Source organism: Nerophis lumbriciformis, linkage group LG02 (genome assembly GCF_033978685.3).
Source record: "Nerophis lumbriciformis linkage group LG02, RoL_Nlum_v2.1, whole genome shotgun sequence".
In the NCBI taxonomy this organism is placed as follows: domain Eukaryota; kingdom Metazoa; phylum Chordata; class Actinopteri; order Syngnathiformes; family Syngnathidae; genus Nerophis; species Nerophis lumbriciformis.
In genome coordinates this window covers 33,626,071-33,639,539 of record NC_084549.2, presented here as the reverse complement: position 1 = coordinate 33,639,539, position 13,469 = coordinate 33,626,071, and the positions used below count along the sequence as shown (strand labels likewise).

The following is a 13,469-nucleotide window of genomic DNA, read 5'->3' as shown; positions in this document are numbered from 1 at the left end:
GGCGGTGGTTTGGCTTCAAGTGGGAATATGTCGAACAGACAACCGTAATTTGTCAAGTGTGGGGCGAAAGCGTTGCTATAAAAAGTAGCATTACTGCTAATATGTAGCATAATTTGAAAAGTCACCTGCTAGAGAATGAACAGTGCTTACTCAGGATGTCAACATCTCCATTCGGTGCCACACGCCCTAACCATCAAAATGCCCAGGCAAACATTTCCAGATCAACACCGTATAAAAAAAATTATGATTTTTTTAGTTGTGATTTCCTTCTCTGCATGAAAGTTTTAAAGTAGCATATATTAATGCAGTATGAAGAAGAATGTTTTAATGTAGACACATAGAATCATCATACTGCTGTAATTATATGCATCAAGTGTTCATTCAAGGCTAAGGCAAAATATCGAGATATATATCGTGTATCGCGATATGGCCTTAAAATACCGCGATATTAAAAAAAGGCCATATCGCCCAGCCCTAATTCCAACATGTAAAAATTGGCTCGTTCTAGGTAGCTAGCAATGCAGCTAATGGGAGCAATCAATTCTACCTCTAAATCACTTTAAAATGCATTCATAAACCGTCAGGAATACTTAATTCACATTCCTTAACCTGTATTATAACCAAACTGTAGCAACATTGTTATTGTAAGAGTGAACACTGAGGAACTGTTTTTATATTGTAGTAACACATCGGTGTGCTTTGGTATTAGCCGTGAAAGCTAGCTACGGCAAGATGTAAGCTAGCTTATACATCAAGACGAAAAGTGTTTGAGTTTGTAATGCACAACCCAAGGCGATAAGACACCAATCTGTGCTGACTGAAAAACATTGAACAATCATATTACAATATCGGTTAAGTATTAGCTCACATTTCATGTTTTGTTTATACAGAGCTAGCCAGACAGCGTATCCTGTGATATACACGCACGATGTTCTGCGTAAATCATGATCAATATAAAGTGTGACTCACTCGATGGACAGTTGTCTCTTTAGTCCAGCTGGCCGGTGTATGTTTGTTATGGTTTATTTCGGGTAGGCACGTCATTTATGTTGAAATAGCTTGTCTCCAAAGTCCACCTTTGCAGCATCGAGTCGCTTTCATCTCACTCTCTTAACATCCGTCTGCTCCAACAATTCACACTCTCTTCGTGCTTGCTTCTAGAAGCAGCAGTTCATCCTCCGTTATTTCAGGTTCAAAAAGATAAGTTTGTGAATCCTCATTTGTCCAAAAATAGTCGTCTTTGTTGTTTGTTACCAAGTCTACCATGATTAAAACACACTCAAACGTTTTGTTTCCGGAAGTAGGAACACACATTTGTTGCCAGAAGTCAGACGTGCGCTGCTATGAAAACAGAAATCAATGCGTGGAAGAAGTCAGTATTCATTGAATAAAATGATCAAAGTACGGTAAATATTGAACATATTGTTCATATTGTTACGAACGTGTCTGTTACTACATTATTTATATACTTGCAGTGTGTATACAAAACGTTGATAGAGGGTTGTGAAGTTGTGTTAGAGAGCTTGAAAGGCTACAATGGTGACTCCCATTAGTCGCATCTTCAAGCAGTTTTTTTTATCATCTATAAAATCCTCCATCCATCCATCCATTTTCTACCGCTTATTCCCTTTGGGATCGCGGGGGGCGCTGGAGCCTATCTCAGCTACAATCAGGCGGAAGGCGGCGTACACCCTGGACAAGTCGCCACCTCATCGCAGGGCTCTTTAAAATCCTAATAAAAAAAATAAACAAACGCGAGTGTGCTTTAATCATAGCAGACTTGATAACAGACAACAAAGACGAATAGTTTTGGGCAAATGAGGATTTGACACTTTTTACACAGTCACCCATCCACAGACACACACACACACACACACACACACACACGCACACACACACACACACACACACATTCACACATCGATGGCGGGAGCTGCCATGCAAGGCCCTAACCACGGCCCATCAGGAGCAAGGGTGAAATGTCTTGCTCAAGGACACAACGGCCGTGATTAATATGGCGGAAGCTGGGGATCGAACCAGGAGCCCTCAGTTTGCTGACATGGCCGCTTTACGCTGTCAATAGTACTCACCATAAAAAATTAATAAATAAATAAATATCCGGTCGGAACAATCCTACACAATAACTAAACAAAACTCTCTATTACTTTTTAAAGTTATGTTTTGTGCACTCAATGTCCTCCTGGAATTATTTCCCGAGTTTGTAAACGTTAACAAAAACAAAAAAAAAATTATTTTCAGAAAATGAAAATATAGATCTGATCACTCTTGTATTGCTCATATACTGATACTATCGTAAATGTCAACACCACCAGCTTATGGATCGATTTAATCCTACTCTTTTTGTATGTGTTGTTATACTATCCTTTCTCTAAACTCTTATTAATCTACATGTTAATTTCATAGTAATAGCTGCTTACTATGTGTGTTGGCCCTGCGATGAGGTGGCGACGTGTCCAGGGTGTACCCCGCCTTCCGCCAGAATGCAGCTTACCCCAAAAGGGACAAGCGGTAGAAAATGGATGGATGGATGTCTGCTGCAATGCATAATCTACAAAGCACTTATTTCTTGGTGTTGTTTAAAGCTAGGTTAGCTTAGCTCTTAGCATGCCTGCTCTTGGCTCTCTCTTGATGTGTGACATGTTTTGCCTCGTCCTCCAATGATAATGCAACTTGATAGGGATACATAATGTACTAAGAAATGCAGTCTATTTGTCGTAATGGAGGTGGTTATTATTAGTTTAGGGGAGCAGCTTCACAGTGTGTATGGAGACGCTTACTTAGCTGTTAGCCGTTTGTCAGCGTATCAGCGTTTGTGATCGGTATTAAGTGGCCGATCAAATACTTTCTCCCAAAAAGCATCCAATACTAATGGGTGGCCGATTAATCAGCAGATCCCTAATTATTACTAGGTTTTAGTGTCATTTTAGCGTTTCTCAATACATTATCTCCTTTTGCAATTATTATTCCATCTTATTTCTAACACGTTGCATGGACAACAAAAAAACAAGCCACGGTCTGCAAATGCACTTTGGACACAACTGGGTGACATTGTTCACTGGAAAAGGAGCAGTGTTATCCAACACAGGAAAAGTGTCTGGGCAAGAGGGGTCTGAATACTCACTAAGTTGGCAACACTGATACTCCTACTTCGTCTTTTTATTCTCTGGCAGATCAGGTGTGTATGAGCTCTGTCAAGAAGTGACGTTACAATTCATACTGTCACCGAACAGGTGAAGCCAAATCTATTTGTGGCAGTCCAAATGTATTAAAGGCAGACCACCACAAATAAAGTACAAGAAACACTGCCTTGGTGTTACCATACGTTACATCAACACTAACAAACACAAATAAAAATCCAAACTCATGTCCCCTTAAGGTTGTACAATTCTAACTAATGTGTAGACAAAAGTTGTACAGTTTTTTTTTATACAAACAGTCATGTACAGCATTATGTGATATTTCAGTAGATTACACAATACCTCAGTGTACCTCAAAAGAAAGCTGAGTTCAGACAGCATCAAATGACTGACTGCACTTTTTGCTTTTTCCTTAGCCGTCAAGACAATGGATGCTAATAGAAGAATAAATCCTGTGAAAGAGCGAATTCATTACTACCCTTTCTATGCATTGTCACTTATGTATTGACAAAGTACCAGACAGTGTTTTGTAGATTTCAGGTTTTACAATAGTTAACCTTTTTTCTGTGAGAAGTTGAAAATGAAGTAAAGAAATAAGAACACTAAAAAATTAGATCGTTGCTGAAGGGACCTTGTATATTTATCATGTAAGTTGTAGGACAGTCAACAGTGTTCAAAGACTGTCAGTACAAATGTCAAATATTTCATGATGGTGACAGTTTGACTCTGGAACAGATTAGTTCTATTTTCAATGTTTCCGACGGGAAACATTTTTTTCCGACATCCAAACAAAATGTCACCCAGCATCAGAATGGATCGTGTTTGACCTTAAAAATTCCATGTTGCATACAGTCGTGGTCAAAAGTTTGCATACACTTGTAAAGAACATAATGACCACAGAACTTTCCTCCAGAAGGTCTTATCTTTGTCCATGTGATGTCAGATGAAACAAAAATTTAGCTGTTTGGCCACAATACCCGGCAATATGTTTGGAGGAGAAAAGGTGAGGCCTTTAATCCCAGGAACACCATCCTATCGTCAAGCATGGTGGTGGTAGTATTATGCTCTGGGCATGTTTTGCTGCCAATGGAAGTGGTGTTTTACAGAGAATAAATGGGACAATGAAAAAGGAGGATTACCTCCAAATTCTTCAGGACAACCTAAAATCATCAGCCCGGAGGTTGGGTCTTGGGCGCAGTTGGGTGTTCCAACAGGACAATGACCCCAAACACACGTCAAAAGTGGTAAAGGAATGGCTAAATCAGGCTAGAATTAAGGTTTTAGAATGGCCTTCCCAAAGTCCTGACTTAAACGTGTGGAAAAAGCTGAAGAAACAAGTCCATGTCAGAAAACCAACAAATTTAGCTGAACTGCACCAATTTTGTCAAGAGGAGTGGTCAAACATTCAACCAGAAACTTGCCAGAAGCTTGTGGACGGCTACCAAAAGCGTCTTACTGCAGTGAAACGTGCCAAGGGACATGTAACCAAATATTAACATTGCTGTAGGCAGAGGTGGGTAGAGTAGCCAGAAATTATACTCAAGTATATGAGGCTGCAGTGTGTTAGTAAATGTCCCCACACGATATACATTTGACAGTGATTCATAGTAGGGAAGCTAACATCAGCCTACGGTGACAGCTAAAATATCTACGAACGTTACTTACCGCGGTGTGCTTCCTCAAATTTGACGTTGAGTTCATGTAAGCTTGAGCTTGTTGTTGTTTGCTGCTGAAACTTTATGTGCAGTTAATCATGTGATCGCCTGGCTCTGTTTGATTGGTGAAACGGAGTCCAACGTCACCAGTGACTACATTTGATTGGTGAAACGGAGTCGAACGTCACCAGTGACTGTATTTGATTGGTGAAACGTAGGCATGCGATAGATCCTACTTTGAAGGTCTGTCTGACAAACCAAAACAAGGGACGGTGTGGCGCAGTGGAAAAGTGGCCGTGCGTGACCCAAGGGTCCCTGGTTCAATCCCCACCTAGTACCAACCTCGTCATGGCCGTTGTGTCCTGAGCAAGACACTTCACCCTTGCTCCTGATGGGTGCTGGTTAGCGCCTTGCATGGCAGCTCCCTCCATCAGTGTGTGAATGTGTGTGTGAATGGGTAAATGTGGAAGTAGTGTCAAAGCGCTTTGAGTACCTTGAAGGTAGAAAAGCGCTATACAAGTACAACCCATTTATCATTTATAAGTAAGAGTACTGTTACTTTAGAGATGTATTACTCAAGTAAAAGTAAGGAGTAGTCACCCAAATATTTACTTGAGTAAAAGTAAAAAGTATGTTGTAAAAAAACTACTCAAGTACTGAGTAACTGATGAGTAACCTGTTCGTTTAATGATGACGGCAACAAATAATGCACAAAAACATAAAAATAGCACTGAACAAATTCAGAGCCAGGAATATCTCTTAAGCAACTTAAACAATAATATATATTAAATAATAATACATTAACATAAAAAAAATTAAGGCAAATTGAGCCACTATGATTGATTGCTATAACTTAACAGCACCATAGGCTCAGTAGGCAGAGATTACAAAGGAAAATAACAAGTTAGCCTTTACGCAAACCATAAACTGATAGGTGTGGGCTGCACCTGGGAACACACTGTGCACTTCTGATTGGTGTTTCTATGCATGGGTGTGTGTGTGTGTGTGTGTGTGTGTGTGTGTGTGTGTGTGTGTGTGTGTGTGTGTGTGTGTGTGTGTGTGTGTGTGTGTGTGTGTGTGTATCTCTGTCTGTCTCTCTATGAGGCTGCAGTGTGTTAGTAAATGTCCCCACACGATATACATTTGACAGTGATTCATAGTAGGGAAGCTAACATCAGCCTACGGTGACAGCTAAAATATCTACTAACGTTACTTACCGCGGTGTGCTTCCTCAAATTTGACGTTGAGTTCATGTAAGCTTGAGCTTGTTGTTGTTTGCTGCTGAAACTTTATGTGCAGTTAATCATGTGATCGCCAGGCTCTGTTTGATTGGTGAAACGGAGTCCAACGTCACCAGTGACTACATTTGATTGGTGAAACGGAGTCGAACGTCACCAGTGACTGTATTTGATTGGTGAAACGCAGGCATGCGATAGATCCTACTTTGAAGGTCTGTCTGACAAACCAAAACAAACAAAGCGTGCATTAACAGATCGATAAAAATCAGTAGCGAGTAGCGAGCTGAATGTAGATAAATGGAGCGGAGTAAAAGTAGCGTTTCTTCTCTATAAATATACTCAAGTAAAAGTAAAAGTATGTTGCATTAAAACTACTCTTAGAAGTACAATTTATCCCAAAAGTTACTAAAGTAGATGTAACGGAGTAAATGTAGTTACTACCCACCTCTGGCTGTATGTATACTTTTGACCCAGCAGATTTGGTCACATTTTCAGTAGACCCATTATAAATTCATAAAAGAACCAAACTTCATGAATGTTTTTTGTGACAAACAAGTTTGTGCTCCAATCACTCGATCACAAAAAAATAAGAGTTGTAGAAATTATTGGAAACTCAAGACAGCCATGACATTATGTTCTTTACAAGTGTATGTAAACTTTTGATCGCGACTGTACATTTGATATGAGTGGGAAGGGGGAAAATAAATACAAATAAGGGGGAGGGGTGGGGTTCCAAATGGTGTGTTTAATTAAAGAAAGCATTGATGTGTTAGTTCTGCCTTCATTGCTTGTCTTATCTCTGCTGTGTCCATCTGTCCCACTCCATTAAGCCTACCTCCCGCTGCCCCTCCATTTCTCTCTTTCACCTCCTTTTCCGTTTTACCTTCTCCTTCCCCCATCCCAAACATCCCCTCTACAAACACACACACACACACCCGCTCTCACCTCTGACCTGGCTGACCTGACCATTTTGACACTTCCAGCATGCCTGACTGTTCATGGGAACCTATGTCGTATGTGAGGAGGCTGAAACATACTGTGAATACATCAGCAGCCCAAGGAAGGGCTGGGGTTAAAAACATGACTGCAAGGATCAATAGATGCAGCACACACAACTGACACAAACAAATAGATAGGTGCGACCGTGCGTGCTCAGTTGAAGAGTTGAAACGACAGATTTTTCATCTCAGCAAAGCTGCACCCCCCTCTGCGCCATAGGAGGGGGTGGGGAATCTCCCCATTCTCTAACACACACACACACACATAATTTTCCTCAATATCATTCAGCTTTTTCTTCCTGCCGTCCACATCATCTATCAGTGAGATAGATTAAAGTGGTCTTCTCCTTTTCTCTCTGCATTGTAAAAAAAAAAAAAAAAAAAAAAGAGTGCCTGGCAAGTAATTCTGAAAGTGTCTCTTTGCCATTCCGGCTGCCTACCTGTCTTTCTGTCGGCCTGCCTTGAACGCCCAGACTGAGAGGAGATGTGGACAGAGTGGAAAGTGTCTAAATTTAAAACAGCAATAACTACCCAAATATAATTAGGGTCATTATAGTTCAAATTTATTTCGAACAAATTGTACTTCACATATTTTCAGATTCTCTTTACAACATGTCCAAAAAGGAGTAGAAAGAAGCAGAGCTCGTATATTTAGTTCTGAAGAAAGACTTGTTCATCACAAAGTCTACTTACCTATTTTCTCATTGACCAAATGTAATGACTGCCATCCCATCTCAGCATGCACACACAGTCCAAATCAAATTATCTCTCCTTCCTTTTATTCTCTTCACATCCCTTTTAAATCCTGCTCACATAGCAAAATCCCGGACTTTTCTTTCCCTCTTTTTCTGACGTCCTTTCTCATTCAAATCCATTCTTCGCTTTTTATGCAATGACAAAGAGAGAGGCTCGTGAACCGGCCCCCCCAGCTAACATCCATGGCAACAGCTCCTCATTTTGCCCACCCCTTCACCCCTACAATCAAAGCTTGCCCTCAACCTCACCTGACCCCTTTAACTCTGAGTGATACGTATATCTCTCTATAGATTAGGATTAGGATGATCAGCCCTTCCTTATACCTTACACTCCTGTTTTAATGGGACATTACCAGAACAGTAATGCTCATTCATCAGATACAACATCAGGCACACCTGCACACATCCATTAGATTCAATAAAGAGCTACACTGTCAACATTTTCATTGTAAATGCACAGCAAATTACTGGTGATTAATTGCATTACTTTCACAGTAACATACACAGTAATTTAGTGTGATTTTTATAACTGCAGAGCTGTGATTTTACAGTTAATTACAATAAAGTTGTAACTATATTTGTAACTTCACTATTGTATCGTTAATTACTCCCTTGTTTCAACAGCCTACTGCTACCTACTGAAAAAAAGAGTGTGCAACTTAGTCTACAGAACCCCTAAAGAGACAAATCGGTTTGAATTTACATTGCTGTGAAATATGAGGGTATTGTAATTTTTACAGTTGTTTGTTCTAATGTTACAGTACATTTTGATTACAGTATTTTACTGGGAAATAATACTGTTAAATGCTGGGAAATCCTGGTAATTGTTTTACATTGTATATGAAAACTTTTGACACTTAAAAGAAGGTAGACTTCCACTCTGGATCAACATTAAACTGTGCACCTTCAACGCAAATAGCAAATGTTAACGCAACATACGTATGCAGGCATAGCTAATGTTTTGACCAGGCGGTGTATGCATGATTGCATTTTAAGTGACTCAAAAAAAAGTGAACCATACAGAAAAAGGATGATACGATGTGAATGTGAAAGGCTGATATTTGTGACACGTATGTGTTAAAGCAAACTCCATTAAGTAATAATTTACACCGGTAAACGCTTTCATTGTTTTTATCTGCCTCCTGCTGTGGACTTGTAACACTTCAGGTGTTAGTTTGGAGTTCAGGTCTATTGTCAAAAACACAGTCACCCCACCCCCACTCTTCCCTCATTCTCCCAAGCAAACATTCACTCACACACACACATTCTTCATGTCATTAGTGATTCAACTGACACTTTTATACTTTTACAGCTGCCCGCCTACTATGTAGATTGCGCAGTGTTACAAAATGGTAATGAAAGACGCAACAACTTTTGCATCTTCAGACACACACACACTATTACACAACTTCAGTCATTTGGAAGCCGTAACCCAAATTACAGACTCTTAATCACATTCTTTGTGTTTCTGCAACCTCCTGACCAGGGGACTAACCCTATAAGCATTACATTTATAAAAAACATGTAGTGTGTGGCAATAGGGCGAATATAGTTTTCCACACAGTCAACAGTATAAACAGTGTCAGTATTCAACATGAAAGACTCGACTTAGCTGTCTCTAATTATCTAAGCATTCAACTATTTGGAGAAGTCGGTCTCCCTGCTGCTCAGAATGTTTTTTTAAAGAACAAAGTTTGGCAGGGAGAGCAGGACGAGGGCCAAGTCATGAACCAACTTTTGTCAGCTGCACTCTCTTTCAGGCCGTCTTCCAGTTGTGCCACTTTTATTCTACGAAAGCAAAAAACCCGATCTGCAAATGAGACAGAACCGATGTAAAGCACAGTGTTTGGTGCCATTGTCAGACTATTTCAATCACAGTGCAATTGGCGCGCGCCTGGACAAGGTAAACACGCTCCCACAGATACCGCAGAGGCCTCAGTGACAACAATGGCTCTGTTGTGAAAGCCTTAACCACCACGCTGGCTCGACTACAACTATTACAGCAGGTAGACAAACTAGCAGAGCCACACAGGCTCTACAGAGACAACACTGATATGCAATCTCATCCAGCAATGGCTACTTTACTCCCATAGACACACCTATACACACATGCACGTAGGTAGCGTGGCTGCAGGGCACAGAGCGCTGAAGGGAATCCCAAACATCTCCGTAGGGGGGTGTTATTAGGACTGAGAAGGCGGCAGCAGCAGTCACACTGGCTCGCTAACATGTACGCCCTCCAGGTGACACCCATGGGAGCAAGACTGAGTTTGAACCATGATCTCCATGACCAAGAGCCTCTGATGTCTCATGATTTGTCTGCTGGCTATCTAAATGAAATCTCAGTGTTTAAAGAATGAGTAAAATATACACAAATCCTCCTGGAATGTCTGAAAGGTCCCTCTATCTGGGACTAGGGATGGGTAACGTAAGTTGGTTTTATAGTGGCACAGGCACTGTAAAAACTAAATGGAGAGAAGTAGTTATAGGTGCCTAATTTTAGTACTTAATTAATGCAAATCCAGCCACACGCAGCAAGTGCATGAAAGAAAAATTGTGCAAGTAACGTCTTAGTGCAAAAAACTTTCGCCATAAGTAAGTGTAGCGTCGTCACACATAATCTGAAGAATATTTATTGGTGACCTTAACACGCTAACAGTTATTTTCAGTCCCAACACCGCACACACATTTCTCCGTATAACGCTTCCTCATTATGCGCCACTCACAGTAACAGCAAACGAGGTGCATTCACCAACCCCAGAATTCAACACATCAACATTACAACAAAAGCATGTCGTGTTTTGGAACATTGTTGGTGATCTGTATTAATGCTGGTTTTATTGGATTTCATTTTATAATGCAGATTTAGTTACTTGGGTATCATTTTTGTATATCATTGATGTATTTAAATTACTTTTCTGTTTGACTTGCATGTCACAAAAGTTATGTTTTTTAAACCAATTGTATGTCTTATCCATTTTTTAAGTGGCTATTCTGGCAATGTTTAAGCACCGGCACCTATCTGTGACACATCAGCAAAATGAGACAGTCTCTCATCAACACAACAAGCAATCATTCTTAACCTGTTGATGGTCAAAACATACAATTAGCATAAGAGGATAAAAGACTTTGGAAGGTTACTTAACACAAAAACTCTGAACAACTACTTCATCAACAGACACCATGACAAGAAGAAAAACAATGCAAGACCACAGACCTCTACTAATGCCAATTTGGATCAACACTAAATAACTACATACTGTACCTCCTCCATATACAGTACAATTAAGATTATAGCAATATCAAAATGTTGTCCCTTTCATTTTTGCCTAATTCCAGGCAGACGGGACAGGAGAGCGACACCAGACCAAACACAGTCCCACCCACCTGCCTTTCACTCTCAAGTACAACCTAAAATAAAACAGGCATCCACAATTTGATTTATTTTGAATAGTCTAATTAAACTCAGTGGCTCATGTTTGAGAAGGCTCTGTTCCCGTCACCCATCTGCTCTGTCAAAACAAGCCCAACAAAAGGTTCTGACATCCTGATCCATCTTCATATATGTGCCATCCAGCAACGATTGCTCACCTTCGGGTTCCAGGGTGGCTTCCTCCTCCTTGGTGGTGGTTAGGGGCGGTCGGGCCACGCTGACAGTCAGCAGAGACAGCAGGACGGCAGCTAGCAGCCAAGCCCACGAGGCCATCCCGTTATTTGTTGCCAGTGCTCCCCATATCCCCCTTCTCCACCGCCTCCTGGACACTGATCCCATATGAGGGGGTCCGCCCAACCATCAACTGCTGTCGGGTCCGCCTGTCACACAGTGGAATTCACCCGATCTGTGAATAAAAAAATATACATTAGTTTGTGAATTGGTGATATGACTTTAGGACTTTAGTGAGGTATACAGTGTCAACACAAGTGCAGGTTTTACAATGTTGTCAAACAAAATGGTCATATGTATAATTAAGTGCATCCAAACAACAACACGATTAAGTAAGATGCAGTCTTCCTAAATATTTTAAACCCAAGGTAAATTACAAATGCATTACCCAGTGGTTCTGGGATTTGTTTTTATACCAAACATCACCTCAGAAAACACTTGGTTCTCCAAGTACCACCATAATGATTAACATTAAAAATCAATAGCGTTGTAGGCTTCAATATAAAAAAAAATAACAAGGCAGAGGTTTTATTTACCAAGTATATTTTGGCCACTGTAACATTACACACAGTTTGAACAGTAACACTGTGTTTGAATACTTAATTGAGTGATTATTTGGCATACCGCTAGATAGAGCCCGAGTACCCCACCACTGTTTTAGAATCACTGTATTAACCAATTATATTTCCACAAAACACAGCACATATTTAGTTTCAATCAATCTCCGTAACTTGTTGATGACACTTAACCGTGTCATCTACATGCATTGCATTTGATATTTACCTGGCAAACACAAATAACGTGAAATTTACAAAAAGTTTGATGCAAAGATAGAGGCTTTTTCAATAAATAATGCATACAATGTGCAATTGATCAGAAAAATTGTGCTCAAGCCTGCTGCTTTGCTCCACACTTCATTTAAAGCAGACTTTGAATGAAATTTCTTGGCGCTGATTGAATTCCTATTGGGATGCAAATCAGTTGGCTTTTCCTCAATGGGGGGTCATTTGGAGCTGCTCAGTGATTTAGGGCGCCGGCACCAAAGCGGTGGAAAACAACTGCGGTCACAGGATAATTGGCACCATAAAGGCGATGTAGAAAATGAAGCATAGTAATAAATAACCAGGACGCATGCTAATGGCTTCTAAAGCGATGGTGCAAGGTGCCGTATAGTTCTTCAAAAACAAACAGGTCGATTTTTACTATGAGGGGGGAATAATTCAATAATAAAAAAGGTATTAGAGCATATTCTAAAGTTTTAATGTGTTTTGGTACATTTAAATTCGGAATGCATGAATGCAGAATGAGTTTAAAAATGCCCAAATTAATGACTTTGATCATAAACAGTATAAAAAAAATAAAACTTACCAAAGCGGGCTAAAGTGGTGGAGCTTTTTGTTTTGGCATGCACAGTTAAGAAGGGAGGACAGAACATGGGCTCAATCCAAACGTCTCCAACTCCTCAATGCACCAAAAAATGTGTTCGGATTGGACTAATCCACATTCAGAACAAATCACAGAGTATATTCCAAGTTCGATTCGGAGAGCAGTCCGCTGCCATGCAGAGAAAATCCCACTTTTAGGTATTTTATCCGTGGAAGTGGGGCTCCAAAAAAAAAAAAAAAAAGGCACAACGAAGTAGCCCCGAAACTTTCCTCCTCGTCACCAATAGTTTCTCCAACAATCCAACTGTGCACTTGTCAAGTAAAAAGAAAGTCACTAAAAAAAGGGTTGTGGGATTACGAGGTTCGGTAAAACGTCTTAAAATCCATCAGCGTGTGTCCTCTTCTCTTCGCCGACAGCAGAAGCTTTGTCAGGTTTACTAGCGTCTTCTCCTCCTTACGTCTCCACACGCACACACTGCCCTCCCTCTCGCTCCCTCCTCCGGGGTGTCAGAGGCCCCCCTCGCGCTGTAACTCGAGTCGCTTCCTGGCCGCAGTGCCTTTGGGCCTCCGCCTTTCTCCGCCCATGCGAGCGCGTAAAAATGGGCCGTCTGGCTGC

At 40.7% G+C, this 13,469-nt stretch overlaps 1 protein-coding gene across 6 annotated transcripts in view; it reads right to left on the bottom strand.

The window, feature by feature from the left end:
• The window catches only part of fgfr2 (fibroblast growth factor receptor 2), a 67,234-nt gene extending 53,765 nt beyond the window's left edge, over positions 1-13,469 (bottom strand). For 2 of the 6 annotated variants that reach the window (XM_061961407.1, XM_072916066.1), the window contains exons 1-2: positions 12,837-13,469; positions 11,396-11,643 (exon numbers count right to left, since the gene is read on the bottom strand). In XM_061961407.1, the coding sequence (XP_061817391.1) occupies positions 11,396-11,576 (181 nt within the window). In that variant the 5' untranslated portion in view covers positions 11,577-11,643; positions 12,837-13,469. The remainder of the gene's footprint in view (positions 1-11,395; positions 11,644-12,836) is intronic. The other 4 variants (XM_061961390.1, XM_061961399.1, XM_061961416.1 and 1 more) reach the window with 3 other exon arrangements.